General features: G+C 35.6%; 1 protein-coding gene across 3 annotated transcripts in view; it reads left to right on the top strand.

Moving 5' to 3' along the window:
• STK31 (serine/threonine kinase 31) overlaps positions 1-25,622 on the top strand; it is a 76,380-nt gene that overhangs the window by 3,051 nt on the left and 47,707 nt on the right. For all 3 annotated transcript variants that reach the window (XM_040472426.1, XM_040472427.1, XM_040472428.1), the window contains exons 4-9: positions 4,148-4,246; positions 9,407-9,481; positions 11,677-11,835; positions 16,418-16,776; positions 17,918-18,092; positions 24,578-24,693. In XM_040472426.1, coding sequence (XP_040328360.1) covers positions 4,148-4,246; positions 9,407-9,481; positions 11,677-11,835; positions 16,418-16,776; positions 17,918-18,092; positions 24,578-24,693 — 983 coding nt within the window. The remainder of the gene's footprint in view (positions 1-4,147; positions 4,247-9,406; positions 9,482-11,676; positions 11,836-16,417; positions 16,777-17,917; positions 18,093-24,577; positions 24,694-25,622) is intronic.

Below are 25,622 nucleotides of genomic sequence, written 5' to 3'. Positions count from 1 at the left end.
GAGATCGTGACCTGGCTGAAGTCGGACGCTTAACCGACTGCGCCACCCAGGCGCCCCTTGTCTCTGTATTAATAGCAACTGTGTCACTCAACAATATCCCAGATTAGATGACCCAGATTAGATGATAGATATGTTTAAGCTCATAGCTTAAATAAGATTTTCTAGACCAGCACTGTCCAGTAGAAATGTGTGAGCCACATAAGTAATTTAAAATTTAGCAGACTCATGAAAACCTAAAAAGAAAGTGTGAAATAAATTTTAATATACTCAATATATCCAAAATATTTCAAAATGCAGTTAACACAGATATATTTACAAGTATTTTATTTTCCTTTTCATATTAAGTTTTGAAATCTGATGTGTATTTTATTTTATTTTTTTTTAATTTTTTTTTCAACGTTTTTTATTTATTTTTGGGACAGAGAGAGACAGAGCATGAACGGGGGAGGGGCAGAGAGAGAGGGAGACACAGAATTGGAAACAGGCTCCAGGCCCTGAGCCATCAGCCCAGAGCCTGATGCGGGGCTCGAACTCACGGACCGCGAGATCGTGACCTGGCTGAAGTCGGACTCTTAACCGACTGCGCCACCCAGGCGCCCCGATGTGTATTTTAGATTTACAGTATACTCTATCTCAAATCAGACTAGCTACATTTCAGGAGGGTATTGCCTATTGATCAGTGCAGCTGTAGACTTTGATTTCAACTGACCTTTTTCGAAGCTGTTGATTGAATTTGGAGTTATTATTTTTTAATTTTTAAAATTTATTTATTTATTTTGAGAGAGAGAACCAACAAGGGGGGGCAGAGAGAGAGGGAGACAGAGGATCCGAAGCAGGCTCCATGCTGACAATGGAGAGCCTGATGCGGAGCTTGAACCCACGAACTGTGAGATCATGACCTGAGCCGAAGTTGAATGCTTAACCGATTGAGCCAACCAGGCATCCGAATTTGGAGTTATTATTTAAACCAGGAGTCAGCAAACTATTCCTGTAAAAGATTAGATTGTAAATATTTTAGGGATGGTGGGCCATATAGTCTATAGTAACTATGCAACTCTGTCAGCTCTGCTGTTGTAGTGCAAAGGCTTACGAAGACAGTACATAGATGTGGCTGTGATCCATTAAAACTTTATTTACCAAAGCAAGTGGTGGAGGCCAAAATTTGCCAACCTCTGATATCAGCCATGAAGTGGAGGCCTTGTAGAAATTTAAACATTTTAAGAAGTTATGAAACATGTCATAAATGTATGAAAAGATTAAGAGTTAAAGCTACTAATGGCATTCATATGAATTGAATGATTATTTCAAGAAGCAAGTTGTAAAATTTGACTGGAGTTGGAATGGGATATAAATAAAGAATAAATATTCACAAATATGTGGAGGCTGATCAAGATGAAGTTCTTCTCACCTATACTCTCTGTTTTTCTGACTCCATGGATTTCTGCCATATAGGCCACTTATATGAGAATTTTTGGTAGGCCAAGTGGAATGAGTAGCAGCTGAAGGAATCATAAGTGGCCTTCACCTTTTTTTGAAAGAAAGATATTTCCTTATTTTAGTCATATAACTACAAAATATTTTGTTGATATATTAAGAACATATATGTACATTTAATTATTTATTTTGAAATAACTTTAGATTTATGGGAAGGTCATAAAATTAGTACAGTCTTTCTTTATACCCTTCATGTATCTTCCAGTACTGCTAACATTTTACATAACCATAATACAGTTAAACAAAGCCAGATAATTAGCTGCAGCGTGTATTCAACTTTAAACAGTTTTTTCATTGTCTTTTTTCCCTTTTTTTTAAATTAAAAAAATGTTTATTTATTTTGAGAGAGTGTGAGCACATGCATGCATGAGTGGGAGAGGGGCAGAGAGAGAGAGGAAGAGAGAGAATCCCAAGCAGGCTCTGCACTGTGAGCGAGGAGCTTGACTCAGGGCTGGATCTCACGAACCTTGTGAGATCATGACCTGAGCCAAAATCAAGAATCGGATGCCTAACCAATTGAGCTACCCAGGTGCTCCCATCTTTTTTTCTAGTCTAGGATCCCTCATTGTATTTAGTTGTCATGTTTTTTTAGTTTCTTCTAACTTTGGTTCTTTTATTTATCCTTGTCTTTACTGATTTTGACATTTTTGATGAGTACTGGTCACTTATAGACTATTTCTCAGTTTAAAGTTTTGATGAGTACTGGTCACTTATTTTATACAACATCTCTCAGTTTAGGTTTGTTTGATGGTTTTTCATAAATAGATTAGCTGTAATACTACAGAAATGATACTTTGTCCTTTCTAGTGCATTATTTTGGGGATTCATGATATTGATAAATCATTATTGATAATGTTAACCTTTATCCACTTGGTTAAGGTGCTATCTGCTGGGTTTCTTCACTTAAGGTTACTGTTTTTCCTTTTGTAATTAATAAGTGTTTTAGGGGTGCCTGGATGGCTCAGTCAGTTAAACGTCCAGCTTTGGCTCAGATCATGATCTTATGGTTTATGAGTTTGAGCACTGTATTGGGCTCTGCACTGACAATGTGGAGCCTGCTTGAGATTCTCTCTCCCCACCCCCCTGCTCTGCCCCTCCCCCACTTGTGCCCTCCTCCCTCTCCCTCCCTCTCTCTCTCTCTCTCTCCCCCCCAAAATAAATAAATAAATAAATAAATAAATAAATAAATGTTTTAGAGGGAGATACATTAAGATTGTCTAGTTGTGTTTCTCTTCAACTTTTCACCTACAAATTTTATTATTTATTACTGTAGTCATTGTCTAATGATTTTTTTAATTTTTCGTATGCTTTCTGCATGTATTAATTGGAATTCTTCTGTGAGGAAGCGCTGTATCTTCTCCAATCATTTATTTACTCAATTATTTAGGTTAATATGGACTATGGGTATTTATTCCATGGGCTATAATACAGCATTATCACTACTTACTTTGTTGTTTACATTGTTGCAGCTTTGGGCATCAGGAGATTATTCACATAGGCTGTTGTGCCTTTTAAAACATATCCCCATTTCTTTTTTGAGCATTTCTTTACTTTCTGGCATGACCAAAAATTCCAGGATCATCTTTTTTTCCCTATCTTCATCCTGGAATCCACCACTCTCCAGAACCCTGGTTCCTTTTATTGGAGAATGGTGTTTAGATATCAAGATCTGGGCACTAGGTGTGCTTTTTGCTGATGGTGTCATTGCTTTTAGGCCCTGTTAGCAGACAGAGCTGGAAAAAATATGTGTATAAAAATGTACACATGTACATATCTATATTTTTGTATCTTTCATATATGCATGTATATGCACACAAATGTGTATATATACACATACATATTATGAGTTCATATGAATATCTTCCAATTCTAATCTGACAGTGCAGGTTCATTTTAGCCTTCTTTCTTTTTTTTGTAACTTCTTTCCTGCTCTCATTGTCTGTGGTATATTTACTTATTTGTTCGATCCTAGTATACACTTCAAAATTGTTAGCCCATACCCATGACAAATGAATTTACTAACTAGATTGCAGTATTTGTGTATAGAGGATTATATACATTTAACTTTTTTTTTACATCTGTTTTATCCAACAACAAATATATGAGAAGACTCATCATTTGACCAAAATATGCTATCCATTTTGAGCCATTAGATGTATAGTAAAATCCAGACACAATTGTTTATATTACATTTTAGGATTTAATAGTTTTTGCTTTCTTAGTTTGAATTCCAAGTAATTTGAACTCACTGCAAAGTAAAGATTTTCTAAAGCGTAGTACCACTTCTTAATAAAGAACTCATTTGAATTATGAAAAAATGTTACTGTAAGAATTTGATTTAATCTCTAATGCTCCAGAATCTTTTTTTAATGTTTATTATGTTTTGAGAGAGTGCATGAGTGAGGGAGGGGCAGAGAGAGAGGGAGCGAGAATTCCAAGCAGCATCTGTGCTGTTAGCGTGGGGCTTGATGTCCTGAACTGAGAGATCATGCCCTGAGCCGAAATCAAGAGTCCCAACGCTTACCCAACTGAGCGATGTAGATGCACCTTGAATGCTCCAAAATCTTTTAAGTAATGCTTAGTAGAACTCTCAGTTGTATAGCACTGTCAAATAATTTATTGAATTTTACACTATAGCTATTCTTCCTTCTAGAGTATCAGTAGAAATAAGGATATTATGAAGATTGGTTGCTCACTGTCTGAAGTTTGTCCCCATGCCAATTCAGTTTTTGGGAATCTTGATCCAAAGAAGGTGAGCCATATTCTCGGGTATAATTATTCCCTCTCTCCTGATGGCTTTCTTATGTCTTAGATTTTATAATTGTTGGAAGTTTTGATGTATTTGAAAAAGAGAGGCACATTTTTAGAAGTGATATAAACTATAGTCATAATAAATTTATTCTTTCAAAAATACTATGGACTGTGTGCTCTTACGGTGGTAAGCATTGAGTATACAGTGGTGAACAAAACACAATCCTTGTCTTCGACACTGATGGACAAAAAAAAAATCTGTAAAAGTTATCTTTATGGAGAAAATTTTGATGATTTTTTTCTTTTTTTAAAAAATTGAGGTATAATTTACATACAGTAATGCATACAAGTCATAGCTGTACAGCTTAAAGAATTTTTATGCAGATCAAGATATAGTAATCACTCAGATCAAGATATGGTTCCCTCTTCCTGGAAAATTCCTGCAGACCCTTTCTCAGTCAATTCTTCGTCAGTAGTCCTTCTAACAAGATGTAATTATTCTGATTTCTGTCACTGAAAATTCACTTACCTGTTCTTAAATCATACAGTGTGTACTCTTTTGTGTATGTCTGGCTTCTTTCATTCAGCAGAATTTCTGAGATTCTTCCATATTATTGTGTGTATTGGTGTTGGTAGTTGTTCTTTTTCAAGCTATGCAGTACTTGTATAAATACACCACAGTTGATATGTTTGTTCTCCTTTGATGGCCGTTTGGATTGTTTGCAGTTTTTGGCTACTGTGAATTATGCTACTATGAAATACTTACACAGTTTTTTGTTGGATGTATTAACTTTTTTATTTTGACTGCATACCTAGGAGTAGAATTGCTAAATCATGGGGTAGGCATGTTTCACTTTGGTAGGTACTGGCCACAGTTTGGCAAAAGTATTGAACCAATTTTTATTCTTACCAGCAAAGTATGAGGATTCTAGTTCCTCACTGTCCTCATCAATCCTTTGCATTGTCATTCTTTTAAATTTTAGCCATTTGGTGGGTGTAGTGTGGTGTTCTGATTTTATTTTCCTGAGTATAGAGCTTCACCATATTTTCATAGTTGTAATTTTTCATAGGTTTTTTTTTTCTTTTTTTTTGAGAGAGAAAGTGCACATAGGGGTGTGGCAGAGGGAGAGAGAGAATGAATCTCAAGCAGGCCCCCATGCCCAGCACAGAGCCTGATGTGGGACTCTATCTTACAGCTGACCCTGAGGTCATGACCTGAACTGAAATCAAGAGTCGGACGCTTAACCAACTGAGCCACCCAGGCGCCCCACTATTTTCATAGTTTTATTAGCCTTTTGAATATACTCTTTTGTGAAGTGCCTTTTTACATCTTTTCCCCATTTTCAAGGTTGTCTTAATTGATATGTAGGAAGTTCTATATATATTCATTACATAATTTGGATATGAGTCCTTTGTCAACCAGGTGATTGTAAATGAGTGTTTTTGAAATAATAAATGCTTATATTCTTGGATACATCAATTTCTCTGTCAAAAATTTACCCTTTGGACATTTTTATAAGTACACAAAGAAAGGTGTTTTATGATTAATTGTAGTATTATTTGTAATAGGTAAAATGGAGAGTAACTAAATATCTACTACTACTACTACTACTAGTAGTAGTAGTAGTAGTAGTAGTAATAATGGTAGCTGGCATTTATTGAATCTTATCCTTTGTGAAACAGTGTTCTAAGCACTTCACACGTATTAGCTCATTTAGTACTCATAGCATCCCTATGAAGCAGATGCTGTTATTTTATATGTGTTTTTGAAAATTGAAGTATGGCTATGATAACTTTATGAAAGTCACCCACTAGTTTATAATGGATCAAGTATTCAAACTCAGAGAGCCCACCCCCTTAGATGTTAATCTGATACTGGAATAATTAATGAATTGTGGTAGATTCTTATTTTGGAATACTTAGTTATTTCAGATGCTGATACTATGGTAAAGTAAATGGAAATTTTAAGGAGGCACTTACATTTAAATTAAAATTTAAGGAGGCACTCTAACGTACACCTCAGAGTGAGTGCCTCTTTAAATTTTGGCCATGGGTGCCTTGTTTGCCTCACTCAACTCTAAGCTCTGTTTGTAAATAAGATCTCTTATTTAAGATCTCTATATTTTAATATGGAATTAGGTATATAAAATAGTGGATGTAAAATGAGCACATTTGTGTAAATAAACATCCTAGCATATATGTAAAATTAGTGTAAGTGTAAAATTATTTTTAGGAGGTGTATGTTGAAGAGTGTTGGTAAGGAAGTCTTACTTTTTTTTTTGATGTGCTTTGATTGTCTTTTAATAATGTGCCTCTATTACTTTTATTTTAAAATAATTACAACCCCAATGGCATATATAAAAATGTGTAAAAAGAAGAGATTAGAAGGAAAGAATGTAGGTTGGAGCTGAACATTAGAATGGTTAACTAGAATTTGTGAACTTCTAGGTTTTTTTTAAGCATCCTTGTAGCCTAGGACTGTGTTTACTAGTGTTATAAATTAAAATATACCCACTTTTCCTCTGTTGAATGCAAAATAAATTACTTGCTTTACAAAATACTCAAACTAGTTTCAATAATAGATTTCCTATTATAAATGATTACTCAGCCACTCTGGTTACTTATGAATGGATTATACTTTGTAAATTTTCCGAAGTGAATGAGTATCTGCCTCTCATCCTGTAGATGGGTCATGGGCTATAAATAGTGGAGCTGTGAGAGGAGAAGATTGGTACCCGGCACAATGGGAGTGCATGTGTAGTTATGATAGTGTTTGAAAGTTATGAAAGTGTTGAAATTTCCTCAAGATAGAGTTGTATTTGTGCTGGTTTTTGTGATTATTCACACTAACAGAGTCAAAAACTTCAGATTCCTCAGCTTTGTTGGGTCCCAGCTCTATTCTTGGATACAAGTATCCCCACCTCTATGTTCACTGGGTTGCAGTGATGCTCCATTTATGTCACTTACTTAATATTGAATTTTTAATTATATTAGCATATTATTACAAAGTCTTAACTAAAGGTTAATGTGACCTTTTGCAGAGTTTGAAATTGGATAGGAGCTATTTTTGCTACTAAACCTTTTTGCTTGCTGAGAAATGAAGTAAGATGGTTGGGAGAATGTACCCTGCCATTTGTGCTCTCTGTTGCTCTCCAGTTTTTGAATGTTAGCTGAGGGAACCAGAGTTAAGTGCTAATTTCATACCTATCCTTTGTAATATTTGCTTTGTTAGATATCCATTGTGTTTCTGAATTGATTTGTACTTTGTTGCTTTGGGAAGTTGAGGATTTTTGTATTTCATACTGTATATATCTTTGCTTCAAAATCTGTGAATTTGTCTTACTTCAGAGTGATACACTTAAAATTAATATTTTTTATTTAAATGTTTATTTTTGAGAGAGAGAGAGAGTGAGCGAGCACATGCATGCCTGAGCAGGGGAGGGGCAGAGAGAGAGGGAGACAGAGGATCTGTCCCACGAAGTGGGCTTTGTGTTGACAGCAGAGAGCCCAATGCAGGGCTTGAACTCACGAACTGCAAAATCATGACCTGAGCCAAAGTCGGATGCTTAACTGACTGAGCCACCCAGGCACCCTTAAAATTAATTTTACACTTCACTTAAGGCAGTGTTCCAACCTTTCATATGCCCTTTTAAGGTATTTTTTCTCTAATGAGTCTCCTCACCTCAAGACCTATTAACACCATAGATACACTATTTATCTGTTTATGCTGTCAGATAGGTTTGAACTTTGGAGGGCTACAAACAATTGTAATATTGAAGACACCCCTCTCTTCCAAACCAGTTTTCACTCCCTTGAGAATAGTATTTACCCTGTTGAGAATGTATGATTAAAATGAATGATTTAAAATGGCTGTGTGGCTCAGTCGGTTGAGCATCCCACTCTTGGTTTTTGCTCAGGTCACAATCTCATGGTTCATTGAATGAAGCCCATGTTGGGCTCTGCACTGACAGCATGGAGCCTGTTTGGGATTCTTTCTCTCCCTCTGTCTCTGCCTCTCCCCCGCTCATGTGTGCTCTCTCACTGTCTTTCTCTTGATTTCAAATAAACTAAAAAAAAAGAAAAAAAGAAAGTCATTATCAACCTAGGGTGATTTTGTATCCCCCACCCTCACCCCCAGGTGATAATTTGGCAGTGTCTCGAGACATTTTTGGTTGCCACACCGGAGAGGGTGCTTCTTGGCATTGTAGGTGGAGGCTAAGGAGGATGCTGCTAACTATCCTACAGTGCACAGGACGGGAATGAGCCCCTGCCCCATCTTCCTGCCAAGGAATTATCCTGTTCGAAAATGTCAGTAGTGCTAAGGTTGAAAAATTGACATAAAGTATGTAAATTTTCCTTTGTTTTTTTAAAAAATTTTTTAAATGTCTATTTTTGAGAGTGAGCAAGTGAGAGGGACAGAGTGTGAGTGAGCAAGGGAGGTGCAGAGAGAGAGGGAGACACAGAATAAGAAGCAGGCTTCAGGCTCTGAGCTGGTAGCACAGAGCCTGATGTGGGACTCAAACTCATGAACCTGAGCTGAAGTCAGATGCTCAACCGACTGAGCCACCCAGGCGCCCCTCCTTTGTTTTTATATTTAACATAATTAAATTAAAATATAAATTTAAAATAAAATTTAGTGTTAAGAATATTATCTAATTTAATTTTATCCATTTAATAACACTAGAGTCCTTACATATAAAGTAAAAAGTATAAGAATCTTTCTTGGCTGGTAGGAGGTATGGATCCCACATGGTTGAGATTTACAGTATGTACTTGGCATCTTTATATTTTAAGAACAATTAATTGTACCAGTTATGTCTTCAGACATTAAAATAGCATGATTTTAAGTCTTTGATGCATATGCTTTTTTTGAATTTTGTTTTTTATGTCTTTTTTTTTTTTTTTTGAGAAGCAAAATTGAATTATGGACTCTGAAATCAGATTGCCTGACTTTGAATTGTAGCGTATGAGTTTGGGGATATAATGGTGAACAGAAAGTATCTGCCTTTTACAGTTATTGTGAGAATAAAATAAGTTATTATATATAAGGTGCTTATTGCCATTTAGTAAGTGCTTAATAAATGCTAGCCATTCTGATCTACGTAGCATGCTTTGAATCATTAAAGTGCCAAATAATTTTACTTTCTTTTTCTCTTTATAGATTTATGGTGGATTATTTTCTGAAGATAAATGTTGGTACAGATGCAAAGTACTGAAAATCATCAGTGATGAAAAGGCAGGAGCAGTGTTTCGGGTTTTTTTTGCCCCGAGTGACAGTTATTTTGGTTCCAAAATTCGATGCTTATTTAGCCCTTCATTCCTTATACATAGTAGTAATAAGATCTGAAGATCTGGTTCAAATGAACTTATAAATTGATTAAAACTTTTTTTTTTTTTTTTTTTACTTAGTGAACACAAAGGAGTGAATTGCTTAAAAAAAAAATCCAGGTTAGATTCAGGAATATCCTTCTGAATTTAAGTTGTCATATAATCACTGCACATTGTCCTAGGATAGATTACATAATTTGTGAATGATTTTTGCTGACCAGTGGGCTCTTTGTGTCTCGGTTCTTTTTTTTTTTATTTATTTTTTTTATTTTTTTATTTTATTTTTTTTCAACGTTTATTTATTTTTGGGACAGAGAGAGACAGAGCATGAACGGGGGAGGGGCAGAGAGAGAGGGAGACACAGAATCGGAAACAGGCTCTAGGCTCTGAGCCATCCGCCCAGAGCCCGACGCGGGGCTCGAACTCACGGACCGCGAGATGGTGACCTGGCTGAAGTCGGACGCTTAACCGACTGCGCCACCCAGGCGCCTCTGTGTCTCGGTTCTTAATCGTCATGTTTGGTTCTTGCTAAGTAACTTTAAAAGTTCATTCTATTAAGATTGAGTAGGAAAAGAACATTTGATCTACCCAAAAGAAGTTCTCTTTATCTTTTGCTTAGTTGATTTGCATATTGTTAATGAAGATTGGCTTACTGCTTTTTCATGCTTTGGTTAAATGTGATGAATTTTCTTTGTGTTTAGCTATTTGATTTTTTTAAACTGAACTTGAGGGAGATTTTAAGGGGATTTGTGGAGATGAGATTCTGAATGGCTGTTTGATGGCAGTTACACATTACAGGCTGTGTAAAAGCATCTCTGTAGGCTTTCCTTTACTGTTTTTTTCCTGTATCTGCTTTACTGCCGTTAAAATATTTTTTTTTTTTTTTAACGTTTATTTATTTTTGAGACAGAGACAGAGCATGAACGGGGGAGGGTCAGAGAGAGGGAGACACAGAATCTGAAGCAGGCTCCAGGCTCTGAGCTGTCAGCACAGAGCCCAATGGAGGGCTCAAACCCACGAACCACATGATCATGACCTGAGCCGAAGTCGACCGCTTAACCGACTGAGCCACCCAGGCGCCCCTAAAATATTTTCTTAAATGTATATGTTTTATAAAATATTTTTTTGGTGTAAAAGGATATGATAAGATAAAACAAGTAATGCTCAGAGTAACTTAAAAAAAAATCTCATGATTTATTACCATCACAGGTAATGGTTTATCTTGGTGAAATAGATCTTTCTAATTAGATGTTTTCCCCACAATTTGACACCTGGAGACGATATATTGTGTTTGTTTTTGCTTTGGCTGTAACTTTTTAAAATTAAGGGGCAAGATGGCTTTGACCTCATGATAAACTAATTTTCTTTTTTACTTTCTAAATAGAGCTGGATGTGAGGGTGAATTTAATTCATATCCTACGTCTAACACCTGGGATGAGTTTAATTTTACCAAAGGAAGTTTGAGAATTTTGCTTTTCTTTTCAGGTGTTACTGTTTCCAACCTTGATTTAGAAGTGTTGATTGATTTTAACATTTGAGATAGGGAAGGCCATAAGCTTCATAGATTTGTTTATTTAAATATTAGCTGTTTCTTTACCTTTTTATTTATTATTATTATTTTTTAATTTTAGAGAAAGAGAGAGAGCATGAGTGGGGGAGAGGGACAGAGGAGGAGAGAGGGAGGAAGAGATAGAGAGAAAGGGAGAGAGAGAATATCTTAAGCAGGTTCCACACTCACATGGAGCCTGATGCGGGGCTCAATCTCACAACCCTGGGATTAAGACCTAAACTGAAATCAGGGGTACTGTCTGATAGTAGTACTGTTTGATACTAGTATAACTAGTTTGATAGTACTGGTTGATACTAGTATAGCTAGTTAACTTACAACCAAACAGAAATCACTGGAATCTCATGAACTATGGATGGATTTTCTTTACTTTGGGGGTATTGTTTGAGCTCTTGTTTCTGAATACATTTTGTCAATTTGAGGTGAAAGGCTGTCTTGATTTACAGGTAATTAACAGAAAGCAGCAAATTGGTGGTTTCTTTGGAGATGTTTAATCTAAGTTCCCTTGTGTTAGTATTTGTCTAATTTTTTCTCAGTGTCTGGTGAGATACATTGACTATGGAAATACTGAAATTCTAAATCGATCTGATATAGTTGAGATTCCTTTGGATCTGCAGTTTTCTAGTGTTGCCAAAAAGTATAGACTTTGGGGACTACAGATTCCTTCTGGCCAAGAAGTTACCCAGTTTGATCAGGCAAGTCACAGATTTTTAATATTTTTGTTAATAGAGGTAAAGCTGTGTGCTTGAAACAAAATATAAATGTAGTTAAATTCTTCTAATTCTTTAATATAAAAGCCTGTATAAATTAGTGAAAAATATGAATTATAGAACGATTCAAAAACAACTGTTTGTGCTCATCTTTGCTGTGTAAACATTTGTGATGATCAGAGTGATATGTGTATATATATTTACATAATAAGTGTAAATAGTTTCTTCTCATGTGAAAATTTAAGAGTCTCTTATGATGGAGAAAATGATAATATAATTATTGTTATCTTTTGCTTTTGAGAGAGTATTAGAGTGATCTTTAACCTAGTCCTGGCCATAAATACCACAAAAAGTGGAGTTGTGAATTAATCAGATTTTATCATTTTGGCAAGGGTTCATTCTGTTTGGTATAGCAGTTGGCAGTGATGTTCTACTATCTAGATTCTAGTTTGTATTCATTCCATTAAATTTTGGATTAGTAGCCTAATTCTGGCCGATATTTCATAGTTTCAGGGGTAGTCTTAAATTCTACCTCTTTTTAAATCTCCTGTGCAGTAATGATGTTCTTTTGGTGGGTGTTACTGTTGTTGAGGAGACACTATACTGCTAAGTAATCAGATTTATATTTTTTAATTTAGTAGCTCAAATAACATGTTAAAAATGATTTAATCAATACCATGAGGAATAGTAAAATTCAGAAACCTATTTGCCTCCTTTTTTCTTTAATTTGAGAACCTTGTAGGTTGTTGGGTGTAATTTTGTCAGCACTATAGTTACTTCGAAGAAACATTTCTGTACTTGGAACTTAAGACTTTCAGAAATACAGAGTAAAGCATAGATATTATTATAAATTGATAGCCCTAAGTTTCTGGTTTAAAATCTGAAGTGTATTATGTTTCCCTTTAATGTAGATGTTTTGACCAAGGTAGAGGCTCGTCTTGAATTTCTTGTAAGCCTAGAAATTTATTGACCTTAGAATTCATCTGCTCTCACCTCATTACTTTACAAATAAAGAAATTGGCTCTATAACAATTAGATGACTTATTTAAAGTCATAGGCTAATTATGGCTGAGCTAAGGCTGGAACTCAAGTCTGTTCTGTTCTCATAGTAAGATGATATAAACTTTATGTTAATTGAAACAAACATGAATAAGAATAAAAGGTCATTTTTAAAAGTTGGTTTTGGAACTGAGGAATAAACATTAGTTATTGGTAATGTTTTGTATGCTTCATAGGTTCTTTACAGGTGGTACTATTTGTGTTTGTATGTTTAAGTTCAATAAAAAGACTGTTGATTGGAGTTCAGCTAATTAGCAAACTGAATGTTTTCTGGAAAAACATAGTTATTCTTGAGTGTCTCTCCTCAAGAATCCCATGTCTAGCCATTAATTTTCAGTTTAAGGCTCAAATAAAATTTCCTGTATAATGTCTTTGCTAATACCCAGCATTCATTCCCCTGCAGCTGTTTTAGTCACTCAGTGTATAAGGCATACAGAGTTGTGGTCTTTTTCTTGCTCCACAAGATAGTGAGCTTGTAGAGATAAGACTGTCTTAGTAGAGAAAAGTATTTTATTTATTTTTGTATGCCTGATCTCCCTGCTCTTTCCTGTTACATGTTAGATCACCATCCAATTTATCTAACATTTGAACAAATGAATAGTAGAGATTTAGTTAAAAAGAGAGAGACTTCCAGAGGGTGACCTTGGCACTAAAATAACTTCAATACATTTTAAACCAGTACTTTTATACCCATGTTATAACACAGTTGAAATTGATACTCAGAATGGTGGTTACAAATGCTGACGCTCAGAAGATTTATGCCCTAAATGCCTCCCTTGTTTTAAAAAATTTACATAGTATCAGGGAATGAGAGGTAGAGATTAGAATTTGGGTATAACAGATTAAAGGCCTTTTTGCCTGTTTTCTAATATATCCAGACAAGATTAGGTAGACTAAAGTAGAAAGAAAGTTATGCTTTCTTGTTTCTGAATAAAGCTTACCAGTTTGGGAAACAGAATGAAATATGTCTTAGAAAAATGACATCATCTTTTTAATCATTGAAAGCTCTGTGTTCTAAAACAATGACCAGATTTATTTAACAGGTAAATCTTATGCCTTTTAAATGCCTAAATATGTTTTGAAAATAAATATATCTCTTTCCAGCATGCAAGATTTAATGAGAACTGTAACACATTTCTCACTATAAATATTAAATATTTGACATTTAAAAAAGAATGTGTAGAAAATATATTTATGGTAAGTTACAATATTAAAATACCCATGTATCATCTACTGGGTCATTCTTTCTGTTAGTTAGAATTTAGGAGAACTTAGATTTTATTCCAAATTTAGGGTTCTTTCTTTGTGATTATAAATGATTCAGGGAGAATTTTGTTGAACAACTAATTGTTATTGGTGGCCATAACTAAAAGGAATTTGACTTCAGAGAAAAGTCTAAAATCAGATTTTTGCATAAAATATTCTAAGCAAGGAGTAGTATACCTTTGGAGCATTCAGCTTCAGGTAATTGGAACTTTTGTACAAAGTAGATTATTTCCATTTAAATCCATATGTTGCCCAAAGACAGAGTTACTTGATATTAAGAATTCTACATATTCCAGTAATAATTTTCAGACACTGTCACTTCCATTAATATTGGTTGGGAGTGGAAGTTGTACTTGATTTTATTTTGTTTTTATTAAAATCTTTTTTTAATGTTTATTTTTGAGAGAGACAGAGAACAAGTTGGGGAGGGGCAGAGAAAGATGGAGACAGAGAATCTGAAGCAGGCTCCAGGCTCTGAGCTGTCAGCACAGAGCCTGATTCAGGGCTTGAACTCACAAATTGCAAGATCATGACCTGAGCTGAAGTCAGATGCTTAACTGACTGAGCCATGCAGGTGCCTCAGTTGTACTTGATTTTAGATAAACTTTCAGCATAAAGGGTTGAAACCAAGGGGTTTTGTATGAAAGAGGTTAATCCAAAACTGTGTTCTGATTGATCAAAATCTTAATCTGATATGTTTCTATGAGTTGTATTTTGAGTTTGTTAGCTTTGCTTGCTTCATCTCATTTATTGGTGATGGCTTCTTTTTTTTAAGTGTTTATTTTGAAAGAGAGAGCAGGGGAGGGGCAGAGAGAGAATCCCAAGTAGGCTCTGCACTGTCAGCACAGGGCCAGACTTGGGGCTTGATCCCATGAACTGTGAGATTATGACTGGAGCAGAAATCAAGAGTCGGACACCCAACCAACTGAGCCACCTAGGTATCCCTCATTTGTTGGGGATGCCTACTGAACCACCTTTGCTATCTATATTGGTATTCTTGGTAAATTCAAGCCTCTCAGGATGTGTGTATTTAAACATTTTGTGGTTTGAAAAATTGATAAAAACTGTGTTTTTATAAACTTAATATACTTTGTAATTTGGTTTGTGGATGCTTGATGATCCTTGAGCATATATAGTTTGCCTTCCTGTGCCCTTTCAGATATATTCTAGATACAGGGTTTCTTAACTGGGGGTTAAAATATATCACAGTGAAATAGTTTTCTCTGCATTTAAAAACATTTTTCTGAGGGGTATTCCAAAAGTTCCATCAGCCTGATAAAGGAGCCCATGGCACAGAAAAGGTTAAGAACTTCTCCTACACAGGTTTCACTTTTACTCTTTACATACACTTTCTACTCTTCAGTAATATTGTATAGTTAAAAAAGAGAAGATAGTTACTTCCTACCAATGTTATTTAGTTTCTTGACATTTTTTTTCTTTCTGTAGCTCCTCTTCCTCCTTGGACCTTGAAATTTTTTCTTTTCCCTCCCTCCTCCCCCTCTGCTGCCCCCTCCTTTTTTATTTAAATGTAGCCAGCTCATATTTTCTAGTTTTTAGTTTGGTCTTTATGCTCTTGTTACCTGGATTATCACTGGTATGATTTCCTTTTTTTTTTTCTCTCCTGTTGTCTTACTTTAAAACCAGAGTACCTAATTCTTTTTTTTTTTTTTTTTTTTTTTTTAGATTTAATTTTTAAGTAATCTCTACACCCAAGGTGGGGCTCAAACCCACTACCCCAAGATCAAGAGACACATGCTCCACCCACTGAGCTAGCCATGCACCCCTAACCAGAGTACCTAATTCTGATTCTAAAACTATTTTTAAAGTTTTATTGAATTTGAGCCCCTTAACTAGATACCAGAATTCATTTTTATGTGCTGTACTCCTCAGGACACCATTTCATTTCATTGGGGCCAAAATGGTCAACACAGTCTGCTTGCTTTAAAACAACTATTCTAGGATATTTAATTGGTACACATTTAAAAATTTAAAATTTATAAATATGGCTGCCTATACAAGTGCTAGTTCTACTTCTGGAAAGGAAGATTTTATTAAGTGTGTAATTGGAATATATGCATACACATACAGAAATATATTTGTGTACAGTCAACAACAAGATAAGACTACTTTTATAGAGATTTCAGCATGAAAGAAGTATGGTTGTTTGAAAAACTGGGTAGAAAGAAAATAAACATGTTGGTGTAGTTGGTTTACCTCTTTTTTTCCTCCTCATCTTTCTTAGGGAAGAACCTTTCTGGGGAGCTTGATTTTTGAAAAGGAAATAAAAATGAGAATTAAAGCAACTTATCAAGATGGAACAGTTATTGCTCAGGCTGAGTATGGCAGTGTGGATATAGGGGAAGAGGTGGCTAAGAAAGGATTTGCGGAAAAATGCAGACTTACTTCCAGCACTAACATCTGTGAGGAAAAAAAATCAGATCCTGGTCAGCTTGTCCTCAGGAACCTCAAAAACCCCATTCCTACATGGGGACACAGATCAAACCAGTCAGCCTTTAGCCGACCAAAGGGGCGTTTAAGTGGGAGGATGATTCTGGACTCGAAGAATGAAAATGATGCAGGAAATCATGTGACGTTTCCAAAGTAAGACTGTTGTGGGGATTTTAGTCTTAACCTAGTTTCTAATTCATGGTAGAAGCTCTTGTCATAGTAGAAGGAAGGCTTATGTTTTGGAGTCCTCATCTACATGTCAGTGATTTTGAGGGATGATACTCATTTCTATTTTTCTCAAACATGTATTCCTCTCTGTTTTAGCAGGAATATTTTCATTAAAAGCCACTTTGAAAGAAAAGTCATTTCTCAGTTGTTTAAAGTTCACATACCAACTCCTCATACGAATTCTTTTGAATATGTTTATCAAAAATAAAAATCTGTCCCTAAATCTGAATTATTTGGGCAGGGCCAGAATTTCAGTTAAACTTTGAAGTTTTCCTATGGCTTTAGGAATATTTTAATGGATTTCAGGGAACTGCCTTTCCTTTTTAACAAAAGAGATACTCTTTGTTCTTCCTGTGATAACTTACTGTGGTAAAATTTGATTATTATAAAGGGAATTCACTTTTTAGTGTATTTTAAACTTTTTGAATTATAAACTTGAAGCAGAAAGCCAGGTTTAATGTTTGTAAGTATCACACCATTTGTATACTTCTGTGTAATGATCCAACAACTGGAGTGGGGTTGATGGGGAGGAGGAATTAGAAGAAACTGATATAGAATGCACTTTACTGTATTTGCCTAAGTTGATATTGCTACAAGGCAGTTGGAATATATTTGAGTGTTGGTAGCATTGTTTTTGAAGTGTGACCTTAGTTATAAAACCTAGTTTGCATTAAAATATTTTATAATGTTGAACTAGATAAAGGTTAAAAAAATTTTTTTTAATGTTTATTTATTTTGGGAAGACAGAGAGACAGAGTGCAAGCAGGGGAGGGGCAGAGAGAGAGGGAGACACAGAATCTGAAGCAGGCTCCAGGCTCCGAGCTGTCAGCACTGAGCCCCACGCAGGGCTTGAACCCACAAAGCAGAGGATCATGACCTGGGCTGAAGTCAGATGCTTGACTGACTGAGCCACTTATGTGCCCCAAACTAGATAAAGGTTTTAAATTAGTTTTCAAAATTAACTTAAGGTATAGTGTGGTATAAACAGTCTAGGATGATTTAGTTTGTGATCTCTGTCAGCCTTACACAATTTGGTTTTTAAAATGAGTGAATTTGCTTTTAATAGGGACAGTTTGGCTGTTGGAGACTTGAATCTAGGGTCTAATGTCAGCCTGGCAAAAATTAAGCAGGACCAGAAACTGATTGAAGAAAATGAAAGGCTTAAAGCAGAAAAAGAGGTTCTTCTTGAAAGTTATAAAACTTTAGAATCCAAAGTAGAACAGACCATCCAGGAGCTGCAGGTATGGTATGTTCACTGGTATAAGGTAAAGAATGACCAGCTAGGAAATCTGTGTACTCCTCTGCTCTTCTTTGTTTAATTTTCTGTTACTTTGTGTTGTCTTCCTTTTCTCTCTCCCTTCTCTCACTCTGTCCTTTCTTTATATTTGTTTACAGATGAAATTTTGTCTTATACTCCAAACTAATCATCTTTGGATTTCATTGAATGTTTGAAGGACTAATTAATAATTTCTCATTTACATTTCCTTTTATGTTTTTTTAAAAAAACTTAACTATGAGATATTTCAAACATTCCAGAAGGAGAGAGAGAATTGAATAATTGATCCTGTGTACTCATCACTTAATTTTACAATTATTAAAAAAATGGGCAATCTTTTAAAAAAAAATCTGTACTTCCTGAGTTATTTTATTTTTTTCAGTTTATTTCCTTTGAGAGAGAGAGAGAAAGCACGAGCAGAGATAGAGGGAGAGAGAGAAAATCCCAAGCAGGCTCTGCACTGTTGGGCCTGAGCCACCTAGTTACTTCCTCCTGAGTTATTTTAAAACAAATCCCATTCATAATATTCTACTGTATATGTTTTAGTGTGTATCTCTAGTTGAAAATAATTTCAAAAAAGACAACCATTATACTGTTCACACTTACAAATTAACTGTCATTCTGTAATATCTTTTAATATCCAGTGTTTAGATTTCTTGGATTTCTATGAATGCTCTTTAGTTTCTTCCACTCAGGATCTCAGTCAGGCCTATGCATTGCATTTTGGATGATAAGTTCCTTTAAATTGCTTAATCTGCATCCTTGCGTTGCTTAAGAGGCTCCTTTATCTCCATCTATTTCCTTTTATGGTAGTTAGGTCTCAAGGTTTGCTTAGATTCGGGGCATTTTTTCCCCTAAGAATACTGTGTATTTTTTAAATGTGTACATTTTTTCTAATGTACATTAGAATAAATGTACACTAAATGTACTATTCCAACACTGTTTCTACAGTTCATATCACCACCTGGATGTCCTGCATTTCGTTTGTGACACTAAATACCAGGAGTTGGCACAGACCCACAAGTTAAGGACTCCGTCCCATAAGACTTCTGTTTCAGATACCAGCCATAATCATGTCCCCCAGCTACCCCACTTCTGCCTATAAATTGAGGGTTCCTATGATCCCTACTCTCTTTGTTCAATAATTCACTGAAACAACTCACAGAATTCAGGAAGGTGCTATACTTATGATTACAGTTTTATTATAAAAAATATAATGCAGGAACAACCAAATAAAAGGAAGAGATGCACCGAGGATGTTATGATGAGGGTGGAGGTGGGGTAGGGGAGCAAGGGTATTTTATTTTAGCTTGCCACTCTCCCAGTATGTTCGTTTGTTCACTAATCTGGAAGTTCCCTAAAATCTAATTATTATTATTTTAAAGTTTATTTATTGAGGGGAGAGGGGCAGAGAGAGAGTGGGAAAGAGAATCCTTGGGGTTCTGAACAGAGTGGGGCTTGATCCCATGAACCGTGAGATGGTGACCTGAGCTGAAACCAAGAGTCAGACGCTTAACCAACTGAGTGAGCCACCAGGCATCCCTGGATTTTTTTTTTGTTTGTTTTTTGTTTTAATCAGGGTTTCGTTAGGCTCAATAAATCAATGGTCAGGATTGGTAACTGAACTGAATTTTCAGCCGTTAAATCCATAAACCCATATCCATAGGGAGCTCTGCCTCATAAATCCATAAATCTTGGGTTCTAACTATTATAAATACTATTCATTTATCTAGGGACATCCTCCTAAGGGCATTTCAGAGATAAGAACTCTTCCTCTTAGAAAATAGTCTGTTTTCTTTAGAAGTCTAATTGACAAGGAGATTAATCACCTGCCTTTTATTTCTTTTCTCTGAGTGTGTTCCTCTGTCCTTTTCCATGAAGACTGTAAATGGATTAAAGGCCATTTACTTTACCTACTCAATATTAAAAATGTTTAGTTCAACTTCATAAAGTTCCTTGGTGCCTGCTTATAGTCTGTTCTCTTCCTCCTACCCAAGGCAACCACTATTCTGATTTATATCACCATAGTTTAGTTTTAGTCTTGTACTTTATATAAATGGAATCTTCTGATACATACTCTGTTGTGTCTGGTTTCATTAACTCAGCATATTGTTTGTGAGATTTATCTATGTCGTGTGTATTAGAAGTTTGTTCATTTTTTATTGCAGAGTAGTATTCCATTGTAGCAATATACCACAGTTTGTATTTAGGTTGTTTGTTTCTGGTTTTAGTTGTTATGAATGAAACCACTGTGTAATTACTTTTGTACACCTCTTTTTGTGGACATATGAATTCACATATTTTGGATTACAAAGATTCTTTCCTCAGCCATGTCCAGTCTACTAAGTGCATCAAAATGGTTCATTTCTGCTATAGTGTTTTTGATCTCTAGCATTTCTTTTTGTATGTTTCTTAGAATATCCATCTCTCTGTTTATAGTGGCTGTCTGTTCTTGCATGCTGTCTACTTTATGTGTTAGAGCCCATAGCATATTAATAATACCATGTTTAAAATTTCTGGCCTGACAGTTTGAGTATCTACCCATGCCATGTCTGAGTCTGATTCTGATTCTTGCTTTATTTTTTCCAACTGTGTTTTTTTGTCTTTTACTATATATTGTAATTTTTTATTGGTAGTTGGGCATAATGTCCTGGGTAAAGGGATTTGCTGTAATCAAGCCTTTAGTAATGTGGTGATAAGGTGTGGGGGAGGAAGGAGCATTTTATAGTCCTCTGTCTCTGGACTTTGAATTTCACACAAGCTTCCCCCCACCGCCCACCCCTTTTAGGTAGGACAGGGTGGCTAGAGTGGGCTAGAGTTGGGTATTTTCCTTCCCTCAGGTTAGTCTCTGATAAAACCCCAGCAAGTTAGGCTTGGTTTAAATAGTTTCCATGAGGGCAGATCTTGTTAAGAATAGAATACTCTGGCATATTTCAAAATGGTTCCTTTTCCCCTTTCCCTGGGAGCTTGAGGGGACTTTTTTATATTTATATTATGAGAACCTGGTAGAGATTCACAAAACAGATGGACATCCTGATGACAGTCTGCCTGGAGTTTCTAACTCCAAGTTGTTCACCTTGAGCCTTCAGCATTTGTCAGTTAAAGTTGAGGTGTACCTATACTAGACTGCTTCCCTCAGAAGTTTCTGCTCTAGTTAAGTTGTGGATGGCTTTTATTTGCCTGTCTCTCTAGTTTTGGGGGTAGCAGTTTTGCCCTGTGACCTCACCTCATGTAAAGTTTCAAGACTTGTTGCTGTTTCAGTTTATTTAGTTTTTTTACTTGTTAAGATGGTGTGGTGATTTCTAGGCTTTTTGCATGCTGGACCAGAAATGTGAAGTTTTTAATGTTTTCAAAGAACTGATTTTTGGATCTCTTGGTTAAAAACATTTTTTAATGTTTATTTTTATTTTTGAGAGAGAGACAGTGCAAGCAGAGTAGGGGCAGACAGAGAGAGGGAGACATAGAATCTGAAGCAGGCTCCAGGCTCTGAGCTGTCAGTACAGAGTTCTATGTGGGGCTTGAACCCATGAACGACGAGATCATGACCTGAGCTGAAGTTGGACACTTAACTGACTGAGCTACCCAGGCATCCTAGATCTCTTGGTTTTTTAATTTATTGTTTCTTTTGTATTGATTTCTTTGCTTTATGATTGCCTTTCTTCCTCTTTAATTTGCCCCTCTAGTTTCTTTAGATGGAAATTGATATCATTTTTTAAAATCTTTTGTTCAGTAGGGGAGGAACAGAGAGAGAGGGAGACACAGAATCCGAAGCAGGCTCCAGGCTCTGAGCTGTCAGCACAGAGTCTGTTGCTGGGCTTGAACTTGTGAACTGCGAGATCACGACCTGAGCGAGATCATGACCTGAACCAAAGTCGGACATTTAATTGACTGAGCCACCCAGGTGCCCCGAAAGATACTTCTTTTTAATCATCACTTTATTTGTAGCCCACAGATTTTGATATTTTGTTTTTTATTAATTAAACATTTTTATTTTTTAATTTATTTAATTTATTTTACTAGCTGTGTGATTAAAAAAAATTTTTTTTAATGTTTATTTATTTGAGAGACAGAGAGACAGTGTCTGAGCAGGGGAGGGGCAGAGAGAGAGGGAGACACAGAATCCAAAGCAGGCTCCATACTCTGAACTGTCAGCACAGAGCCTGACCCAGTGTTTGAACTCACAAGCTGTAAGATCATGACATGAGCTGAAGTTTGACACTCAACCAACTGAGCCACTCAGGTTCCCCTAAACATGTTTTTAAAATTATTTTGTGATTTTTTTGAATTATGAATTATGTTGCCTAATTTTAACATATTTGGAGATTTCCCCCCAATTAATTTGGGGGAAATAGTTAATTTTTTGGTATCAGAGAGCATACTCTATGATTTCAGTTCTTTAAAATTTATTGTATTTGCTTTATTACCCAGCATATGGTTTGTCTTTGGAAATGCTCCTTGTACTTTAAAAAGTTGTGTGTATTCTATAGTTGTTGGGTAGAGTGTTTTATAAATGTTAGGTAGTTCGAATCAGTTGATAGTGTTGTTGAAGTCTTTTGTATCCTGACTGATTTTCTGTCTATTTGTCTGATCCATATCCAGGGAGGAGTGTTGAAATCTCCAAATATTATTGTGGTTTTGTCTGTTTTCTCCTTTTTTGTTAAGTTTTACTGTGTGAATTTGAAACTTTGTTATTAATTGCATACACATTTAGGATTACTGTGTCCTCCTGATGAATTGACTCTTCTTTATGCAGTATCCCTGGGAATGTTTCCTGTGTTAAAGTCCACATTGCCTGATATTAATATAGCCATGTTTGCATGGTATATCTTTTCCATCCTTTAATTTTTATCTTTTTGTGTCTGATTAGTGTGTCTTAGCATATAGTGGAATGTAAGCTTTTTTATCCAGATTGATAATCTCCTATCTTTTAATTGGAATGTTTAGCTAATTTTCATTTAATGTGATTATTGATGTGGTTGGGTTTAAATTTGACATATTTTCTGTTTGTCTTACTTGTTCTTTGTCTTAAAACCATACTGTTTTTATCTGAGTTCTATTTTTTATAAGTGGATTAATAATAAATTCAAGATATTTGAGTTTAATTTCACAGTTTTTTTAGATCTAAATGATTCTTTCCCTCATATTTTATAGTTCTCTTCCACATATAATTCATTAGCAGCTTGTGTTAAAGATTTGTTTTAATGTAGTCTTTGTAAATCAGTAAGCACTTTTTCAAAGATTTAACAACTTTTTATTTTCCCACTTCTATTTCTTATGTTTATGCAATTTTGGAGTAATTATAAGAACAATTCCAGTAGTTGTAAACAGAGTTAAGAACAAACATAACTGAGTCTTCATGGTCTCCTGCTCAACAAATGAGAGGAGAAGGGCATGAGCATACCTGAGTGTAGCATATTAGTAATAAACATTCAGTATATGCTGGTTCTCTCTCTCTTTTTTTTTCTTCAGTTTTTTAAATGTTTTATTCTTGAGGGAGAGAGACACAGTATTTTTTTTTAATTTTTTTTTCAACGTTTATTTATTTTTGAGACAGAGAGAGACAGAGCATGAATGGGGGAGGGGCAGAGAGAGAGGGAGACACAGAATTTGAAGCAGGCTCCTGGCTCTGAGCTGTCAGTACAGAGCTCGACGTGGGGCTTGAACCCACAAGCTGTGAGATCATGGCCTGAGCTGAAGTTGGTCGCTTTACTGACAGAGCCACCCAGGCGCCCCCTCTCTCTTTTTATTTAACTGAAGAGCATGTTGTTCAAATACTGAGTAGTATTTCTATGTTTAACCGTATAATATCTGGTTTGTAGTATAACTGGAATAAAACTGCCAGATCTTTATATTATTGCTCTGTATGTTATTTTGGATGATTATGGTAGACATGTATTTGAGATACCACTCAGAATCAGGGAGTTTAATCTAGTTTGGGTCAAGTAGATAATGTTTTTGATTCTTTTGTAATGTAGAATGACATAAGACTTTGTCATAAAATAAATTGTCATTGAGAATCATTGGGTTTCTATGGGGATCTTTTACTTATCTTTTTAAAATTTAAGTATTAAGACATGTATTATATGAAATTTGTTTCTGTTTGGCTTATTAGGATGAATCCTAATCTGACTCAATGAATGAGTCCCTAATCTGTGTGAAGGCAGAAGCCTGGAATATATTATCTTTTTCAGATCCCAATTTATAGGGAAGTCAGTTGTCCTCTGGCTTACCATTAAAAAAATTTTTTTAAAGTAATTTCAGTGCCCAAAGTGGGGCTCAAAGCCATGACCCCAAGATGAAGAGTTGCATGCTCCACTGACTGAGCCAGCCAGGTGCCCCCAAATTTTTTAACCTTTAAAATTTTAGTTATGCCTTAAAATCATGTAAGTGACAGTAGAAATACAGTTTCCTGTTTGAGACTCACTAAGATGTGCTTATTTTTTGTTGCAGCAAGAGAAAGCAATTACCATGGATTTGACTAAACATTTAGAAAGCACTCTGAAGACTCGTGTAGGTACCAGAATGAAAAATCTGGCAGCTAAGGTTGAAATACTGAAAGAAATTAGGTAGGTTTTTTAAGAAGGACAATTTAAAATAATTGCTAATTTGTTAGTACTTTATTTAAATTGTATGCCCACCATTTTTGCTTTGAGACTTAATCTTTATATTTTTATGCCTCAAAGAGAAAAACTAAAACTCCTGAGATAAATTTTATAGTATTTTTGTCAGCATTCCTTTGTCATTACATGTAGTTATATTCTTAAAAAAATTTTTTTTTGAATGTTTATTATATATTTTTTGAGAGGGAGAGAGAGAGAGACCGAGCACGAGCAGGGAAGGGGCAGAGAGAGCCAGAGAGAATCCGAAGGAGGCTCCAGGCTTGGAGCTGTGAGCACAGAGTTCGACACGGATCTCGAAATCACCAACCATGAGATCATGACCTGAGCCAAAGTCAGACCTTAACCAACTGAGCCACCTTGGCGCCCCCACATGGAGTTATATTCTAAAGTCATCTATGAGAGTGAAATGTAAAAATTAACACAAGTTCTAAGTGGTAGTTTGATGGGAAACTACTAAGTCCAGTTGGAGTTCTTAGTGTTATTTTCAGGCTTATACTGAAACTAAAGATTTCAGTAATTTATTTCATTTTATTTTTTAATGTTTTATTTATTTGAGAGAGAGAGAGAGAGAGAGAGACAGACTGCAAGTGGGGGCGGGGCACAGAGAGAGGGAAACATAGAATCTGAACCAGGCTCCAGACTCACCAGGTGCTGACAGCTCAGAGCCTGATGTGGGGCTTGAACTCATGGACTGCGAGATCATGACCCAAGCTGAAGTTGGGCACTTAACTGACTGAGCCACCCAGGTACCCCATAGATTTCGGTAATTTAAATACTTAATAGTACTCTATCTAAAGAAAGAAAAAAGTGGTTTTCATACAGTCAGAAAAGTAGTCATACTAGAGTCAGAAGAAGAAGAAATTGGTAAGCAAGTC

The sequence above is a fragment of the Herpailurus yagouaroundi genome, unplaced genomic scaffold, assembly GCF_014898765.1.
Source record: "Herpailurus yagouaroundi ecotype Mexico unplaced genomic scaffold, PumYag 100, whole genome shotgun sequence".
Taxonomy (NCBI): Eukaryota; Metazoa; Chordata; class Mammalia; order Carnivora; family Felidae; genus Herpailurus; species Herpailurus yagouaroundi.
This window is presented reverse-complemented; position numbering and strand designations above follow the sequence as displayed.